Here is a 19,105-nt window from a genome sequence, read left to right on the forward strand (position 1 = left end):
GAGGAGGGGAGTGTCGTTGAAGCTGAAGGGAGAGGTGTATGCTGCATGTGTGAGAAGTGTTATGATTTATGGGATCGAGACATGGGTAATGAACGTAGAGCAGCAACGAAGGTTGGAAAGGGTGGAAATGCGAATGGTTCGATGGATGTGCGGAGTATTGTTGACAGAGAGGAAGACAAATGATGAATTGCGAAAGATGATGGGAATAGAGCCTGTGATTGATGCTGTGAAGAGGAACAGGTTGAGATGGTTTGGTCATGTGTTGAGGAAGGATGAAAGTGACTGGTTGAGAAGAGTGATGGAAATGAATGTAGAAGGAAGTAGAGGACGGGGAAGACCGAGAAAGACTTGGTTAAAGATGGTGGAAGAAGAAATGCGGGCAAGGGGGTTAACAAGGAGAGATGCAGAAAATAGGGAAAAATGGAGAAGATTGTCATGGGGACCGCAAGGCTCACCCCCACTCCAGCAGGGAAAATGGCCTTTAAAATGCATGTTGTTGTTGTTGTTGTTTGTACACAGCCATACAATCTCCATAGACAAACATTGGCAGTAGAATGGGCCGTACTAAAAGAGCTCAGTGACGTTCAACGTGGCACTGTCATAGGATGCCACCTTTCCAACAAGTCAGTTCGTCAAATTTCTGCACTGCTAGAGCTGCCCTGGACAACTGTTAGTGCTGCTTTTTGTGAAATGCGGCAGCGAAGTGGTAAGCTATACAAGCTCACAGAGCGGGACTGGCAAGTGCTGAAGCGCGTAGCACATAAAAATCATCGGTCCTCGGTTGCAACACTCACTACCGAGTTCCAAACTGCCTCTGGAAGCAACGTCAACGCAACAACTGTTCATCGGGAGCTTCATGAAATGGGTTTCCTTGGCCGAGCAGCCGCACACAAGCCTAGATCACCATGCGCAATGCCAAGCGTCAGCTGGAGTGGTGTATAGCTCGCCGCCATTGGACTCTGGAGCAGTGGAAATGCGTTCTCTGGAGTGATGAATCACGCTTCACCATCTGGCAGCCTGACGGACGAATCTGGGTTTGCTGAAGACCAGGAAAACACGACCTGCTGTTACGGATTCATCACTTCCGCTGGGGTGGTTTTCACCCACTGGACATGTTTCTGATATTATGTATTATTATTAGTTTCACAAGGTTTATTATTCACGATCGGTTATCAAAAGTTAAAAAGGATAACTGTAAGTGAAACAGGAAACCGAAGGAGAAGACAATGAGGTGAAGAGGAAGAAGCAGCGCGAGCAAAGTCGGAGAGGACGCGTGACGTCAGCGCTCCGTTACGAGCAAGGTTTACCGACAGCCGCGAGGGGATTTTGAGTTCCTGGAAGGGACATCCGGCGATAAGAACATTAGCTGGAGTGGAGAAATCTGTGCAGACAGATTTGGGGCGCTCTGATTCCGACGAATCCTTGCCTCGTTGCATCGGCTCGAGCCAGAGCCGTCGGCCATCTTGAACCCCGTGCGTCGGACACCTGTGAAGGCTTGCTTCGTGTCATCTTCACCCCAACATCCTATCGTCTGTCGGGGATGGGTGTGTGCGACCGCTTCGTCTCCAATTACATTGCGGTTTGCTGAGGGAGCGGTGAAGGTGCGCCTCTGGAGGGCGCCGTTGTACAGTTTGGTGGGAAGAGCACCCTTGCCCACTGTACACGCTTCGGATATCGACTGGAGAGCGAGATTCGGGCTTCGACCGGATTTCGTTCCATCGACCGCTGGAGCGAATCCCATTCGCCTTGGGAAAAGTCATAGAGACATTGAGGAGTGTCGTTGCACTCGCTGGCTGTGCCGTGAGTGACCTGACTTTATATAAAGGATATATAGAGTGCACTCTTAATGGCCATTTGCTGTACCATATTACCTGTGTGTGATTTATAATACAAGTTTGTTCATTTATTAATCATTGGTGTGGTTTCACCATTGATTTTCAACACAGGGTAATATATTTTTCTACCGGGGTTCCTCTCGAGGTTCGGAGATTACCGAGACCAGGAGATTGTAGACGAATCCGTAACAGAAATTGGGGGCTCGTCCAATTGAAACTCGTGGGCTCGAAATTGGGTGTTCGTCCGGGATATAAAATTCCTTAAATATCACCCGGGATAGAATTCCCTAGCATTCCCAAATTTTCCAATTTTGGAAATTTTTCAACATTCCCAAATTTTTCAAAAAAAAAAACTTTTTTTTTTTGTTTTTTTGGGGAAATTTCTTGTGTGAAGGTTAACAGGTGTTAACGGATAGTCACCATGGAGTTTGACGCAGATAGGTTTACAGCGACCCCCAGTGAGGCACAGTTCCGAGCGTTACTAAAATCGGAACTCTTGATATTGGGCAAACATTTTAGCTTGGAGGTCCGAGCTAAAATGAAGAAAACAGAGATGCAGACAGTGGTGATAGAATCTATGGTGAAACAAGGAACATGGAGAGAGGTAGCCTTGGATTGGTTACCAGAAGAACAAGAAAATGTGGAGCTCGAGAAAGTGGAGATGCAATTGCAGAGCCAAGAAAGGATCAAAGCAGAGGAAAGGAGAGTTGCAACAGAACTCCAGGAAAGGTTAGAAGACAAAAAAGCAGAGGAAAGGAGAGCTGCAAGAGAACTCGAAGCAGAGGAGAGAAGAGCCGAAAGGGAGTTAAAGGACCGTGAATTGGCGCGTCAGCAGGAAATTAAAGTCAAGGAGCTGGAGTTAATGAGAGAACGGGGAGAGGTACCACCCATACCGACTGGTTCGACAACTAGTCAAAACACCTGGGATGTTGGCAGACATGTGAGGCTGGTCCAACCCTTCAATGAAAAGGAGGTAGCCAAAGTTTTTTTTACACTTTGAGAAAGTGGCTCAAATGCTAAAATGGCCGGAGGAGTCCTGGACCATATTAGTACAAAGTGTTCTGGTGGGTAAAGCTCAAGATATTTATTTGGCTTTACCGATTGAGCAATGTGCAGATTATGAGATAGTGAAGAAAACCATTCTCAAAGCCTATGAATTGGTCCCTGAAGCTTACCGGCAAAAATTCCGGAACGCCAGGAAGAGGGAGAATGAGACTCATGTGGAGTTTGCCAGAATGAAAGAAACCATGTTTGATCGGTGGTGTGATTCAAAAGAAGTCGGGAAAGACTTCGAACTATTGCGTCAATTGATCCTGGTGGAGGAATTCCAACAGTGCATCCACGAGGACATTAAAGTACATCTGGAGGAAAGGAAAGTACCAAAGCTGTATGACGCAGCAACCATGGCAGATGATTATGCTTTAACACACAGGATGGGGTTCCACAAACCTACCTTCTCACCTAGACTTAAAAAGAGGAGTTATGGTGCATCCGGTGCAGAGAACGAAGATTCATGGGGACGGGCTGGAGATGACTGAGGATAGATCTGATACCGCGACTCCTCGGGATCAGAGGTCTACAGTGCCAAGAGGGACTAATCCTCCGGGGGGCTCGAGGCAGACCACGAGGTTCTCCTCCGGGCCTACTTGCGCTTTTTGCCATAAACCTGGGCACTTGATGTCCCACTGTTATGCCCTGGGAAAGGAAAATCAGGAGCGGAGTTCGACAAGTACAACTCCGAATGCAATGACAAGTGTGAGAAATCGCCCTCAAAAGGGTTACCAACCATTTAGTTCAAAGGGGTTTGTGTCACTGGAGGGAGACCCGACTACCCGGAAACCTGTTAGGGTATTGAGGGACACTGGAGCACATCAATCTTTAATGCTTGAAGGCATCTTGCCATTGTCAGAGGAGACAACAACTGGTGATAGTGTTCGTTTACAGGGGATTGGTGGCTGTGTTAGAGCTCCACTTCATGCCATCCAGTTGGAGTCCGATGTGGTGTCAGGACCGGTCACCGTAGGTTTACAAACCACTCTTCCTGTAGAGGGAGTATCTGTCATTATCAGGAATGATTTGGCTGGTGGTCAAGTTTATGGTAACCCGATGGTTGTTAAAAAGCCCAGTAGGGAAAATAACACCACACCAGTTAGAGATGGCGACAAAGTTGGCAAGTTATTTGTAGGTGGACTGAACTTCAAAACAAAGGAAGATGTTCTGGAGTCTGCCTTCAGCAAATATGGACCGCTTTTGGAAGTAGTGCTGATAAAATACAGGGAGACACAAAAGTCAAGAGGGTTTGGCTTTGTCACGTTTGAAAACTCAAAGGACGCCAGAGATGCAGAAAAAGATCTGAATAGCAAGAAGTTGGAGGGTCGGACCATAACAGTAGGGAAGGCATTTCGTAGGCGTTGAGGGGTCTACAGAAGAGGACAACTTGGCGGTAGTTTTGGTGGTGGCCGCAGCCGATATTACAATGGAGGCTCCCAGAGTTACGGCATCTCCCGAAAGAATGATTATCAGGGTAGCGGCCGAGAAGGAGACCGCTATTCCCGTGACCACAGGGACAAGCGGTCCAACCGGGATTATTACGAAAGTTAGAAAGAGTTGAAGCACTGAATGCTGCGGAGCAGCCGAGCAAAAATTCCTACACGGGTTAACCGTGAACGCCACGTTCATAAAGGCGTCCATGTAGTGAACTTTCCTACACGGATTAACCGTGAACGCCACGTTCCTAAAGGCGTCCATGTAGTAAACGTTCCTGCATGGACTAACCGTTAACTCCACGTTCCTAAAGGCGTCCATGTAGGGAATACTTCCAGGCCTCACCACCCAACCACCATGGAGAACCTGGCCTTCAGCTCGGCCTCCCGGGAAAAGTGCTATAGATTTGCTGGCCTTTAGATTTTTGATCACCACCCCTTAACCTTCATTCAAGAAATGAAAAACAAAAATCAGAGATTGATGAGATGGAGTTTGGCTTTGCAGGGGTTCAACTTGGAAATCGAGCACGTAAAGGGCAGGGACAATGTCGTTGCTGATGCTTTGTCCAGAGTGAATTAACTTTGGAAATCTCTGTGGGTTGTGTGAAATTTTGTTGCTTTATTTTTGAGATGTTGATAATTGTTGCCCATGGGAATTGATGATTTGGATTGTGAATTTACTTTTGTTTTTAAAAATTTTGCATGCAAAGAAAGTTTTCGCTGTGTTCAAACTTTTTCTTGAGGGGGGAAGTGTTACGGATTCGTCACTTCAGCTGGGGTGGTTTTCACCCACTGGACATGTAGACAAAAGGTCTGAAGGTGAATATCGGAAAGACAAAGGTGATGGCAAGTGGTAAAGCATGTGGTGAGGTGGAAAGAACTGGGAAGTGGCCGTGTGCTGTGTGCAGGAAGGGTGTCGGAGTGAACTCCATTCAATGTACAATGTGTGCTGAGTGGGTTCATCAAAAATGTAGTGGTCTGAGAGGGTCATTAACCAGTGTGGCAGCTACATTCAAATGTAAGGTGTGCACAGAGGGAGCTGCAGATGGAGGAAATGTTGAGTTGGATCTTGGAGACGGCGTGAAGCTGGAAGGTGTGAAAACATTTTGCTACCTCGGAGACATGCTGAATGGAGAAGGTGGATCAGACTCGGCAACGGTTGCTCGAGTGAGATGTGCATGGAAGAAGTTTCGGGAACTGAGTGGCGTGCTGATGAGGAGGAGAGTGTCGCTGAAGCTGAAGGGAAAGGTGTATGCTGCATGTGTGAGAAGTGTTATGATTTATGGGAGCGAGACATGGGTAATGAACGTAGAGCAGCAACGAAGGCTGGAAAGGGTGGAAATGCGAATGGTTCGATGGATGTGCGGAGTATCGATGAGAGAGAGGAAGACAAATGATGAATTGCGAAAGATGATGGGAATATTGCCTGTGATTGATGCTGTGAAGAGGAACAGGTTGAGATGGTTTGGTCATGTATTGAGGAAGGATGAAAGTGACTGGTTGAGAAGAGTGATGGAAGTTAATGTAGAAGGAAGTTGAGGACGGGGAAGACCGAGAAAGACTTGGCTAAAGATGGTGGAAGAAGAATTGCGGGCAAGGGGGTTAACAAGGAGAGATGCAGAAAATAGGGCAAAATGGAGAAGATTGTCATGTGGACCGCAAGGCTAACCCCCGCTCTAGCAGGGAACATGGCCTTAAAATGCATGTTGTTGTTGTTGTTGGACATGTTTCTGATATTATGTATTATTATTAGTTTCACAAGGTTTATTATTCACGAACGGTTATCAAAAGTTAAAAAGGATAACTAAGTGAAACAGGAAACCGAAGGAGAAGACAATGAGGTGAAGAGGAAGAAGCAGCGCGAGCAAAGTCGGAGAGGACGCGTGACGTCAGCGCTCTGTTACGAGCAAGGTTTACCGATAGCCCCGAGGGGATTTTGAGTTCCTGGAAGGGACATCCGGCGATAAGAATATTCGCTGGAGTGGAGAAATCTGCGTAGACAGATTTGGGGCGCTGAGATTCCGACGAATCCTCGCCTCGTTGCATAGGCTCGAGCCAGAGCCGTCGGCCATCTTGAACCCCGTGCGTCGGATACCTGTGAAGGTTTGCTTCGTGTCATCTTCACCCCAACATCCTACCGTCTGTCGGGGATGGGTGTGTGCGACCGCTTGGTCTCCAATTACGTTGCGGTTTGCTGAGGGAGCGGTGAAGGTGCGCCTCTGGAGGGCGCCGTTGTACAGTTTGGCGGGAAGAGCACCCTTGCCCACTGTACACGCTTCGGACATCGACTGGAGAGCGAGATTCGGGCTTCGACCGGATTTCGTTCCATCGACCGCTGGAGCGAATCCCATTCGCCTTGGGAAAAGTCATAGAGACATTGAGGAATGTCGTTGCACTCGCTGGCCATGCCGTGAGTGACCTGACTTTATATAAGGGATATATAGAGTGCACTCTTAATGGCCATTTGCTGTACCGTATTACCTGTGTATGATTTATAATACAAGTTTGTTCATTTATAATCATTGGTGTGGTTTCACTATTGATTTTCAACATAGGGTAATATATTTTTCTGCCGGGGTTCCTCTCGGGGTTCAGAGGTTACCGAGACCAGGAGATTGTAGAGGACTCCGTAACACTGCCCAAATGCATAGTGCCAACTGTAAAGTTTGGTGGAGAAGGAATAATGGTCTGGGGCTGTTCTTCATGGTTCGGGCTAGGCCCCTTAGTTCCAGTGAAGGCAAATCTTAATGCTATGGCATACAATGACATTCTAGACGATTGTGTGCTTCCAACTTTGTGGCAACAGTTTGGGGAAGGCCCTTTCCTGTTTCAGCATGCCAATGCCCCCCATGCACAAAGCAAGGTCCATACAGAAATGGTGTCGAGATCGGTGCGGAAGAACTTGACTGGCCTGCACAGAGCCCTGACCTCAACCCCATCAAACACATTTGGGATGAATTGGAACGCCGACTGCAAGCCAGGCCTAATCGCCCAATATCAGTGTCCGACCTCACTAATGCTCTTGTGGCTGAATGGAAGCAAATCCCCGCAACAATGTTCCAACATCTAGTGGAAAGCCTTCCCAGAAGAGTGGAGGCTGTTATAGCAGCAAACGTCCCTTGCAGGGACCAACTCCATATTAATGCCCATGATTTTGGAATGACATGTGATGTTCGGGTGTCCACATACTTTTGGTCATGTAGTGTATGTACAGTATAAGCTGCCCCTTACCAGAGTCACGGTTTGTGCCACTGTCAATAGCTGCAGGCTGTGCAGGGTATGAAAATGGAATCAGAATCCTGAGTTTAACATTGAAGAAGTTTTCTCATATCCATCACCAACACCAGATGGACTTATTCCCGCGAACACAGACCTTTTCCCGGCAATCGTGAAGCATGTCAAAGGCTGATTCCAACCAATAATGGACCCGAGGGCACTTCAATAACCCAATAATACATTATTCTATGTAATACATTATTATTAATTAAATTATTATTACATTATTAATTATTAATTATAATTATTAATTATTATTAATTATTATTTATTTATACATAATTCAATGTAATACATTATTATTAATTAAATTATCATTATTATTATTAATAATACATTATTCTACGCAATACGTATAGTGGTCGAGTCTGGCTACGGCCCTGCCAAGTTCTGTCAATTGATTATAAAAAAAAAAAAAAAGTTATTGCCTGTGATTTTGAAGTTGATTAATGATCCTTTGGGAAAAAATAAATAAATAAGTGAGTAAACGCTGAGGTGCTGAAACAAAATGTGGGTAAATGCCATTTATGTGCGTTTATGCATGATTACAGCACGGGAAGAAACGGAAAATGAAGAGTAAAAGCAATACATCACCCTATTTTTTCAAGTCACCATTGCTTAACCCTTGGTCCATTCGGAAAACGATAAATGCTGTACATATGATTCTCCGATTGGCAATTACAATCTAGAATGAAACTGTACCAACTTCACAAAAGTACGGACAACGGCCATATTCTACGAGTGTAAAACCAGGCCGTGCGTCGACGTGCCAACGTGATGTCATCGCCCCGGTGTGCTTGTGTGGTGTATTTTTTATTGTTTGGTTGCAATATCCAATAAAGAATGTCACTTCCTCCCGTTGGAATCATTGTTATTGCTTCAGCCATAATTGGTCTAGGCACAGTGACATTTCTCAACATTTTGAGGCTGAACAAAACTGTGATTTTGCAATCTCTCAATCTGTACTTTAGCGATGTGTTTTGGCATATGTTTCATTCTTGTTAGTTATGAAAACGTTCAAGAATAAAAGGTATTGCATTTAAATGCTTATGATTTCACTCTGTAGTCATTTGTAACAGTATTATTTTGTACACATTTGAATGGGTGGCCATTGTTTCCCCGTGCCATCCCTACGTATGGAGTACGATCGTACTCCATGATAATCATTTGTTTCTAAGCAGGACACAAACTTCTCCGTGAAAACGCTGAGATTACATTTCCACATACTTGTCACTTCTATCCCCACAGACTGGCTTTTTAGCTTCTGTCACAAAGTCAAATTAAAAATAAAATAAAATAAAGAGCAACGCATCAAACTTAAATTAGGCAAACACCAGTGACCAACTAACCTGCCCAATGATGTTGGGATTTGCATTATGCTCAAGCAGTAGGCGGGCCACATCCGTATGCCCCTTGTACGCGACCCAAGTCAGCGCTGTCCAGCCTCCCTGCACAGCAATTCAGCATTTGTTGGTTCAAAAACATTGATCCCATCAGATGGGATCACAACAAGTAAATAACAAGCATAGCAATAAACAAAAAATATGAAAAAGGATCACAAAGATGACCTTTATCCACTGTGAAAGATCACTTGACTTAATCTACTCCAAATAACTTAAGACAGTCACGAGAAGCCACCAGTCGTGGCTCTCAATCAATTAACTCGGTTTTCATGTAGTGTCATGACACTGAAAAAGTAACACAAAAAGCAAAAGCAAGTAAGAGAACACAAAAATAAACCCAAAGATGTTATTTTGACCGTACCATCTCCTTGTGCTCGATATCAGCACGATCAATCAGTTCTCTCACAATATCAATATGACCTTCTTTGGCAGCACTGATGAGGGCAGTCCAATTGTCCTGTAAAAATACAGCAATTGCTATAAAGAAAAATGCAATACTCACACCTTTATCATGAAAAAACTTCCATGAATGGTGTTCAAAGAGGAGGGGTGGGAGAAGAGGAGGGAGGTCTCACATCGTCCTCAATGTTGCAGTCAGCACCACGTTTCAACATCTCTCGAACGACTTCAAGGTTGCCCTGTTCTGCAGCCAACATCAGTGCAGTCTGCCCATTCTGGAACAAGCCATAAATGATGGGCATTCAATTATGGATTGCAAACACAAGGGGTGCTCTCCACACCACCAAGCAGTGTTCTCCATTAAAGATGGTGGTTTCTGTTTGCCTGCTGACACAAGGATCCAGCTGTTTTTATGCCAGAGTTGAGCAAAAAATATATTTTCATAGATTGGGGTAAATAATTAAATCAACTGTGTATTTGGTTGTGCTCTTTTATTGTGTTAAAACGTTTATCTCTATTCAAACAGTTTGTGGGAATCCAAAAAAAGAATTCCCACAAATGTTTGTGGGAATCCCAAAAAAAAGAAGAAAAAAAAAGAGGAGAATTTCCTATTTTACTTTCTTTGTTCTTTTTTTTTTTTTTTTTTGTAACTGGCACCAGGACTCGTTGAGGAGCTGCGACACAAATCATGCACATGTGCAGACAAATAAATTACACACCAAACCTGACTTCCACACAAACACAGCTACAGAGATTGGGGGAAGTGACGGTCACTTCCCAGAGCACTCCACGAGCGATGTCATCATTATGACATCACATTTATCTCCATACTAAGCGGGGCAATAAAGGAGGAATTTCCTCCTCCCAATGGATACAAACTGTGGTAAGCATTTATGATTTTGCTGATGCTGTGGTGGCAAAATGAAGCGATCCAGGCAATCTGGTTTCATTATGCCTTTTCATCAAATAAAAATAACCACTAAAATAACAATCAAAAGTCAGGATGTCCCAAAATCTTCTAATTATAATTTTGTTTTCGCATACAAGATCAAGGCTCATGGAAGAGAGGGGGGGGGGGGGGGGGACACCAACAGCAGTGTTGAAAGACAAAATATAGGGAAACTTGGACAAACGATGGGTGTGGGGAGGAATAGGGGCAGGAGACGACACATGGGATAGATATGATGGATGTAAAAGCAAACTATCAGGAAGGAGAAACTGGACATTTGGCAAGAGATGGGCCGTTTGGCAAGATCTGGGCCAGGAGTTTAATGGGGGTAGAAAAGATCATGGTTTTGGATGGGGGATGATCTGAGATGGTGGTAAACAGCTATGTTGAAATCTTGGAAGAAAGAATGACATTGAAGAAAATGTGGTTCTATAGGTGGAGGGAGGTTTGAAGGGAGGGGGGAGGGGGGGGGGGAGAAAAGAGGAGCAAATGATTGGATGTGAGCAGTGATTCAAAATTTTGGAAGTTTCACTGGAAGGAGGTTGATGGTGGACCATGTGCATCCTGCAGAAACCATGGGGAAGTGGTAGGGGAAAGCACAGAAAGAGCAGAGGGTGCAAGACCAAAAAGGAGGCAGTAGAAGACAAAGAGCCCACTGATCTTTGTGCAATGGGAAAGTGATAGGCCCATAGACACAGCTGAGTAGTGAGACAGTCCAATAAACTTGAAGAACTCCATCAAGCTGTGGAAGAAGGCCTTGTATGTGGATAGGAGTTCAGGTGTGCCAAAGAAGGACGCCAAATCGATGAATGGGAACCATCTTTGAAATGCGGTTTATTGAAGAAAGATCATGGCTGATCCTGAGATGCTGGAGTTTGAATGTATAAACTTCCTCAAGAGGATTGTTAAGAAAGTAGATGGGGGGGGGGGAGTGGGCGTGCCCTACAGTCCTTACAGAGAGAGAGAGAGCAAGAGTGTGAGATTTGTCAGGATTGAAAGACATATTCCAAGTAAATCGATGCTGGTTATTATTCCAGTCAAATTAAATCGGTAAAGGTTTATAACTTAGTGATGTGACAAGGTACAGTGGATACTCACCAAAACGTTGCCTTTACCAACAAGTAAGTCCAGCCTTTTCGATTATGAACTTTTACTGACATATTCCAAGTGTTTGACCAACTTGTGATTTTGTCAAGGTCTGAGGAGAGGGAACAGGCCTGTCCGTCAGAAGGACGAGGAACGTCATGACAGAGGGAGGAGTCATCAGCAAATAGAAAAAGGGCGCTTTCTGGAGTTAGAGGTTGTTGATGAAGATAAGGAATAGGACTGATTAGGCATGGGACAACTTTCACAGAAATGCGAGACAGATGTTCACTCTCACAAGCATATGATCAGATGAACCAATTGGAGCAGAGGAAGAGCAGGAAACATTTGCAGGAAAGTTAGTCATCACCAAGCCCAGAAGGGAGGATTTGCCTTTGGGAGAAATCCAGGGTGGAAAGTTCACAGATTGAGTCAGCCCATGGAGTCACAAAAGTCCTTCACTGGGACTTTGCGTACGTGTGGCGTGCGTGCATACGTGTGGCGTGCGTGCGTGCATACGTGTGGCGTGCGTGCGTAAGTGTGGCGTGCGTGCTTAAGTGTGGCGTGCGTGCGTAAGTGTGGCGTGCGTGCGTAAGTGTGGCGTGCGTGCGTAAGTGCGGCGTGCGTGCGTAAGTGCGGCGTGCGTGCGTAAGTGCGGCGGACGTGCGGGGTGCGGACGTGCGGGGTGCGTGCGGATGTGTGGGGTGCGTGCGGACGTGTGGGGTGCGTGCGGACGTGTGGGGTGCGTGCAGACATGTGGGGTGCGTGCGGACATGTGGCGTGCGTGCGGACGTGTGGCGTGCGTGCGGACGTGTGTCATGCGTGCGGACGTGTGGACGTGTGGCGTGCGTGCGGACGTGTGGCGTGCGTGCGGAAGTGTGGCGTGCGTGCGGAAGTGTGTACCTGCATTTTTGGTCCTATTGACAAAATTTTCACCAAAGGGACACCTCCACCTGTAGAATTTTAGTGATAATTATGACGTCATAGGTCATGTGGTATGGGCACCATCTTGAAAAAACTTCGCACCTCTATATCTCTGAAACTGCTCCATGGAAAAAAAATTGAAACATGTGTACTCATTGTCAAGTACTCCCCATGGGGAATAAGATATGTTAATGATGATGTCATCAATGCCTTCGCTATGACATCATAATTCGACAAGTACAACGCTTAGTCTGATCAGTTTGAAATTTCTTAAGTGTAATCTATGCAACAATTATATTAGAGAATTTAAATTTATGATGTTATGGCTCACGAGGTCTGGCAGCCATATTGGATCAAAGAAAAAAACCCTTCCAAAACAGAAGAGTTGGCTCACACCTAGTTAACTGTGCAGGGTAGGTAGGCTATGAACACCATCTAGATAAAAATGTTTTTATTATTTTACACCTACAGAGAGCATCAACACCAACACATACCTCTTAACAAATTTACAGGTAGTTTCAAAATGTGTTGAGAACCCTTGTGCAAGTGTACAAGCTTGGCTCCACCCTCCTCCCCCCCCCCCCCTCCCCCCCTGTCAGTGCACCGTGCACCACCAAGCAAAAACACCATCCACCCAATCCAACCCTTCACAAGCCCAATGCATGCTATAAAAAGCAACTGGCATTTTATCTACCATAAGCTTCAAAATTTGTAAGAGCTTCAGTGAAGAGCTTCAAAGTTCAAAGGCTCGGTTTCTCGGTAACATTGCATTTCAAGACATCTAATACCATTCTTCTCCTTACCTCGTTACGCTCATTAAAGTTCTGGCAGTTCTCGAGAGCACCAACGATGGCATCAATGTCATTTTGCTCAATGTAGTTAGCCATCATGGCCATGGGAAGGGTAGGACCATCCTCCACCATCGCCGCCAGCTCAAACCTGAGCAACACCAACATTTGAGGATAAACAGCAAGTACAAGGGCTAGTGGATGCTGTGGTATAATCTTGTCTAACTGTTAATCTTCAAGTAGCTCTATTACAAATAACAATCAACACAAACAAAGCCATTGACAGCCTGGTGTTGGCTTAGCGGTTAGGGTGCCGGCTTGGGATCTTAGGCTCTTGAGTTCAAATCCCGGTCGATCACTGAATGAATGCCAGGGGGGGTTGACTCAGCCTGTCATCCTTCCGAGGTCGACAAATTGAGTACCAGTTTGCTGGGATGAATGATCCCGGTGTGTACCCCGATTTAGAATAGGTACACCGTATCCCTGCACATCGTAAGAGGCGACTAAGGGTTGGTGTCGGGAACGGCATCCGGCCATAAAAACATTGCCTCAAACAGGGCACCATGATTGTCATCGTTGATATTGATACATTGATGAATCATCTTGCCTGTGAAACACCAGGATGACAGTTTATAGCCGGGTCAAGATTCAAACCCAGGCTACACAGCTCAGAGGTGAGTGTGCATACCTCTAGGGCAGTCTAGGCCATCCTGTCAGTAGATCATGTCAATGCCATTAAACAAAAATTTGCAATGCTATTATCATTTCTGGACACCACAAAAAGTCGAAAAAGAACCTTAGGCTCTTGAGCCTTAGTAAAACTTCCTCCAATGCAGGGGATACGTTCTGGGATAACCTCGTGTGGAGGAATTCGGGTTGGAGGAATCATTAAGCGTATGGGGAAATTGGGGATATGTTCCAGGCTCCCAAAAAACTGACCCAAAAACAGACTTTTTTGCTTTTTTTTTTTTTTACATGTTTCTTTGTATGGAATGGTGCAGCATTATTAAATATACATTAAAATAAGTGTTAGTATCATAATAGTACTGCATTATTGCAAAATAACACCTTATTGTGAGGTGGTTGTTGGAGGTTTGGGTGATGGACGATGGGAGCCATAATGATCATAATGATCTGGGTGGGAGCCATAATGATCATAATGATCTGGGTGGGAGCCATAATGATCGATGTAAGCTCACTTGATGGCAGCAGGTTTGGAGATGGTGACAGGTGGCAGCTCGTGCCGCGCGTGTATATAAATTAAATAGTAATTAAGCAAGGTAATAAGGAATAAGGAAAAATAATAAAATCTTTGGGGGAAACGCCGGCCGTCTTTGTCGCAATTAATCCAGAATATAAAATCGAACTGCGATCGCCGATGACGGCAAATGGCAACTCGTATCATCGTATGTATAAATTAAATATCAATTAACCCTTGCCCACACAAGGGGGGTCTTTTTAGCCTTGTATTCAGCCTAAGAACACCTGCCTTGTGTGTACAACGGTTAAGTAAAGTACAGTACAGTAACAAGAAATAAGAATAATATTGTTGCGGATATGAGGACTGTATTTTTTTTATTGTGTACTTTATTATTATTATTGTTTATTCTGCGCCTCCTGCCTCCGGAGTTGTGTAAAGATAAAAAGGGCGTCTCGGTAGTTATTCCATAAACACCACATTGCAGGACCCGATAAAACCCTTGTTCAGTAGCTTATATCTTATTATGTGTCTTAGGGTAAGGCTGTGTCTCCCATTAATTTAAATACTCCATTGCACCGAGTGAAATAAGAATAGGTCCCCTTTCATTTCATTTCAATGGCCAACTGCATTTTGGGCGGTTTTCTTAAACCACCATTGGCCACGAGGCAGGGTTGGGGAAGAAAAGCATGTCTCCACCTCGTCATAGAGGGGAGGAGTGAGCCAGCCCCGAACAACCAACCGAGCACGAGGGGTTTGGTTTGAGAGGGCGGAGGAAGAGCGTTTGGGGGAGGTTCGCAAAGGTTGAGGGGCGGGGCCTATATAACCCGCTGCGGGGCGTTCCCCAAGCAGTTGAGACAAGGAGGGAGGAGACAAGAGATGAGCTTTACAAAGACAGAGAGACGAGTACAAGGAAAGAGCTGGGTCGTCAGAGAGTTGCGCTTTTACTGAGTCCAAAGAAAGAGCTGGGTCGTCAGAGCAGATGCGCTTTTACTGAGTCCAAAGAAAGAGCTGAGTCGTCAGAGCAGATGCGCTTTTACTGAGTCCAAAGAAAGAGCTGAGTCGTCAGAGCAGATGCGCTTTTACTGAGACAAGCAGCTCCGACCCGTGACTCCGCGCACACGACAGGCTCGGTGGCATCAGCGGCCGTCGAGGTCCAGCCCGACGTCCCGTGCGGGATCAAGCTCCAGCCAGCTCCGTGCCGTCCTCCCCCCTCCAGCCACACACCTCCTTCCAGCAATCCACTCTGCAATTCCCCGCGTGAGTCAGTGTCTTTGTTTGTTCTGTCCTGGGAAGGTAATTAAGCTTGTATAAGGAATTCACTGTGTCACCTGCGTCTCATGTCCCTGTAAATAATCGTGACTGCTCTTTTTGCTTACATGTGTAAATAGTAATAAATCCCGTTACTCTTCTGTACGTCTTCTTCCTCTTTGCATTCGGTCGCTTTAGAGTTTTCCCGATTGAGTAGCCGGGGCGCGATACGGCCAACGTTTGGGTTGAATCGGGTTTTAGTCGGGGAATAACTGTTCGGCCGCGGTCACACCACCGCTCGGTCAAAATAACATCTAATCTGCGGACCGTAACAATATAAATCTTTGGGAAAACACGAGCCACGATCGCGTAAATGCGAAACACCCTCGCGTTGGGGAGGTTTTGACGCATTTAATTCAGCACGTAAAATTGGAAACTGCATTCGAGGAAGTTTTACTGTATAATCATTTTGGTGTCTAGTGGTTGGTCCGCGCTCGGTCCCACTGCTGGGTCCCACATTTTGTCTCAGTTTTACACTACTGCAATGGGAGGAAAAGAAGGGGCCTCTGCAATGTATGATTTTAAAAGCAATGAATTTTAATACATTTAACAGGCACATTAGGTAATGTATAAAGAGAAAGTAGCAATTCTTAACCCCCCAGGCACATATTCTATAAAGCCTTGATACAAGACATGCGCCAAACAAAACATGCAACAACTTATCTTGCTATACTTCCACAAGCCTTACACAATAACACTTGGGGATGGTGGTAAGGACTAAGGGGTAAAATAATAAACTAACTCGTAAGAGACACAGGTGAAAGTAAATGAGGGAGATAAGGTTATAGGATGAAAAAATATAGGCCGCTGGATGTTCAGCCCTGGTACTGAAACTAGCCTGACCAATCTTAGTTCCGACAATCTGTCTCTCGCTCCCTCTCTGTCTGTCTCTCTCTCTCTCTCTCTCTCTCTCTGGGTGTTCCAGACCATGCTGGAAACGCTTGCAGGCAGTTGTGATGGAAATTTTTACACGCTACTGATCTCTGCTCTCTCAAACTCTGAATCCCTTCTATTTCAACACATTCTCAACAAGTGGAGGAGTTTGACCCGAAACGAATTGCTTCCAAATCGATTTAAACCATTTTCATCACAGAAACACGTGATGAACGACATACCAAAAACAAGAACAGCACTCGGTAGAGTGCATACTTCCGTCAGGCTGAACAGTTTAAGTTTTGTAACCCACTGACATTCCAGAACTACATCCGGACATTAAAAATCGAATCGGCTTGTTCTTGTCATCTAACCAACTCATTCACCTAATTTCGTCATTGTCAATCCACTACTTTTTCAAATATCTTGCTATACATCATTTTTGGCCCTATATAAAGACCGACCACTCCTTTTGCATCTTCAGATTCACAGGGCTGCCAAGGCAGTTTCCTAGGTTAGTGGGCACAATCCTGGATGGGTCGCCGCTCAGACACAGGATACTTGAATGGCTCATTCTTCCCAGTAAGCTGGCACTCACTTTGCCAACCAGAAGGAGGACAGGCTGCGTCAAACCACCTGGTGTTAATCCAACGGAGTGACCGGGGCTTGAACTCAGGACTCTGAAATCTCAAGCCAGCCACATTAACCATTAAGCCAACACCAGGCTTCCATATGAAGAAGCAATATGAAAACGTTATCGTATCCAGATCAGGATCTTCACCAAAATGGAAACAATTAGTCCGTGTCACACACCCAACCTGCCTACCAAGCTTCATCCGAATCAGTGCATAACTTTTTGAGTCATCGTACGATATATCGTTTTTGGCCCTCTCTCTCCAAGATGGTGGAAAAATCACTTTCAAATTTTCTCAAATCCAGATCCGGATCTTCACCAAAATCTAATCAACTCGTCCTCGTCACACACCCAACAAATGCGCACATCCCAAACAAGCACAGCATTATGTTATGGATCTGGACGAGTCTCCTTTGGTTCAATCAACTTCATTTTGAGTTAACATTAAAAAGATAACCTTATTAACACCACCATTATGATTTTTGCAAGAACAAAGCATAGTCATGTGCGATCAAGCGTTTAATGTTGAGGCCTCTTCAAGAATCAAAACAATCAAGATTCTGGAAATGTATGCCAAGTGGATAGAATCAGATTCCGATGACGATATTAACATCCAACTACAAGCAGATTTGATGATGACAACGTCATCAAGTGACAAGCCATTCCGCTTCATTGAAATTACAATCTATATGCATTCTACATCTCAGCATAGTGGATTCTTTTGAATATTAGCTCTCGGATGCCATTTCCCCATGGAGTGATAAATGAGCTGAAAACTTTTCATGAACATTTCAGTAGTAATCAATCATACCACCTGCTCATTTATTTAAGTCAGTTGTCCTCCCCCAGTGAGGTCAGGGATGATGCAGACTGTCCGATAAGGCGAGTCTTCATTGTTCTTCTTACTGATGATTGACAAGTGCAAGCAACAAGTCTTGCATTTACTCAACATTGATACTAGTTTGTGTCGTGCACAGGCCAGAAGAAACGGTGAGTCAGATGTCACAGCGTTTGTCTCCTTTGGAAGGGCCGAATGATTGTCTTCAGTGAATGAATCAAGTTGTGCTTCATCCGGCAACCTTTCACACCCACTTCACCCAGTGAGCTTTCTCGGGTGTATTGGCCTTCCCATTTGGCTCTGGTTTACAGCAGGTACTGGGGCAGACATTTCCTCCCAATGCTGCATTGCAGATGTTGAATGGCAAAACCTATTCACATGCTGCGAGACGACATGGTTCGGTTGATCCTGCCTCAAATGTTTCACTGAATCAGAATGGCAATGCTATCAGGCTCCTCGGTTACAGCTTGGGGGCTTAAATACCATCTCCCCAAAATTTCCAAAAGAAATCTGGGGAAATCTAGCAATTGCTGAATTGCAATCTTTCGAGAACAAAAACCGTTTGTCTTTATTAAATCTTAGGTAATAACCTAACCAAAACCTGAGAAAACCCAACTTTTTGCGAGAGATCATCCATCACTTTGCTCTTCCATGAGCCTCGATGTTGTAAAATGTATTTAAAAAAAACATTTTCCTGAATGGATACAGGTATACACAACTTTGGTCATGGTCCAGCCTAGACTCACTGTACTTTGACCATGGCTGGTCTAACATGGAGAGCGAATGTGCGGATAGTAAGACGGAGCTGTCTAGGTCCCTCCAGGACTTACACAATGTGCAGACACTATGAAGCATATTTTATCTATGAGTAATTACTGTATGAATAAAAGTCCTCGTCATTTGTGTAAATCTCAATTGCTTCAGATTATGGAGTGGTCGGATGTGTTGTGAATGACAGTACACATGGTGCCCCCACCATTCCACAATTACCTCCACCACCTACGGTGGACAGAGGTTAAGTTTTCACCCCTGTCTGTCTGTTTTTGTCTGTGAACAGGATATCTAAAAAAGATGGACGGATTCGGATGCAACTCGGTGGACAAGTTGGGTG

General features: G+C 45.1%; 1 protein-coding gene across 5 annotated transcripts in view; it reads right to left on the bottom strand.

The window, feature by feature from the left end:
• The window catches only part of KIDINS220 (kinase D interacting substrate 220), a 186,845-nt gene that overhangs the window by 134,984 nt on the left and 32,756 nt on the right, over positions 1 to 19,105 (bottom strand). For all 5 annotated transcript variants that reach the window (XM_068108197.2, XM_068108196.2, XM_068108192.2 and 2 more), the window contains 4 exons: positions 13,156 to 13,291; positions 9,573 to 9,671; positions 9,359 to 9,454; positions 8,944 to 9,042 (listed from right to left, as the gene is read on the bottom strand). In XM_068108197.2, the coding sequence (XP_067964298.2) occupies positions 8,944 to 9,042; positions 9,359 to 9,454; positions 9,573 to 9,671; positions 13,156 to 13,291 (430 nt within the window). The remainder of the gene's footprint in view (positions 1 to 8,943; positions 9,043 to 9,358; positions 9,455 to 9,572; positions 9,672 to 13,155; positions 13,292 to 19,105) is intronic.

The sequence above is a fragment of the Myxine glutinosa genome, chromosome 2 (genome assembly GCF_964187855.1).
Source record: "Myxine glutinosa chromosome 2, kmMyxGlut1.1, whole genome shotgun sequence".
Classification (NCBI taxonomy): domain Eukaryota; kingdom Metazoa; phylum Chordata; class Myxini; order Myxiniformes; family Myxinidae; genus Myxine; species Myxine glutinosa.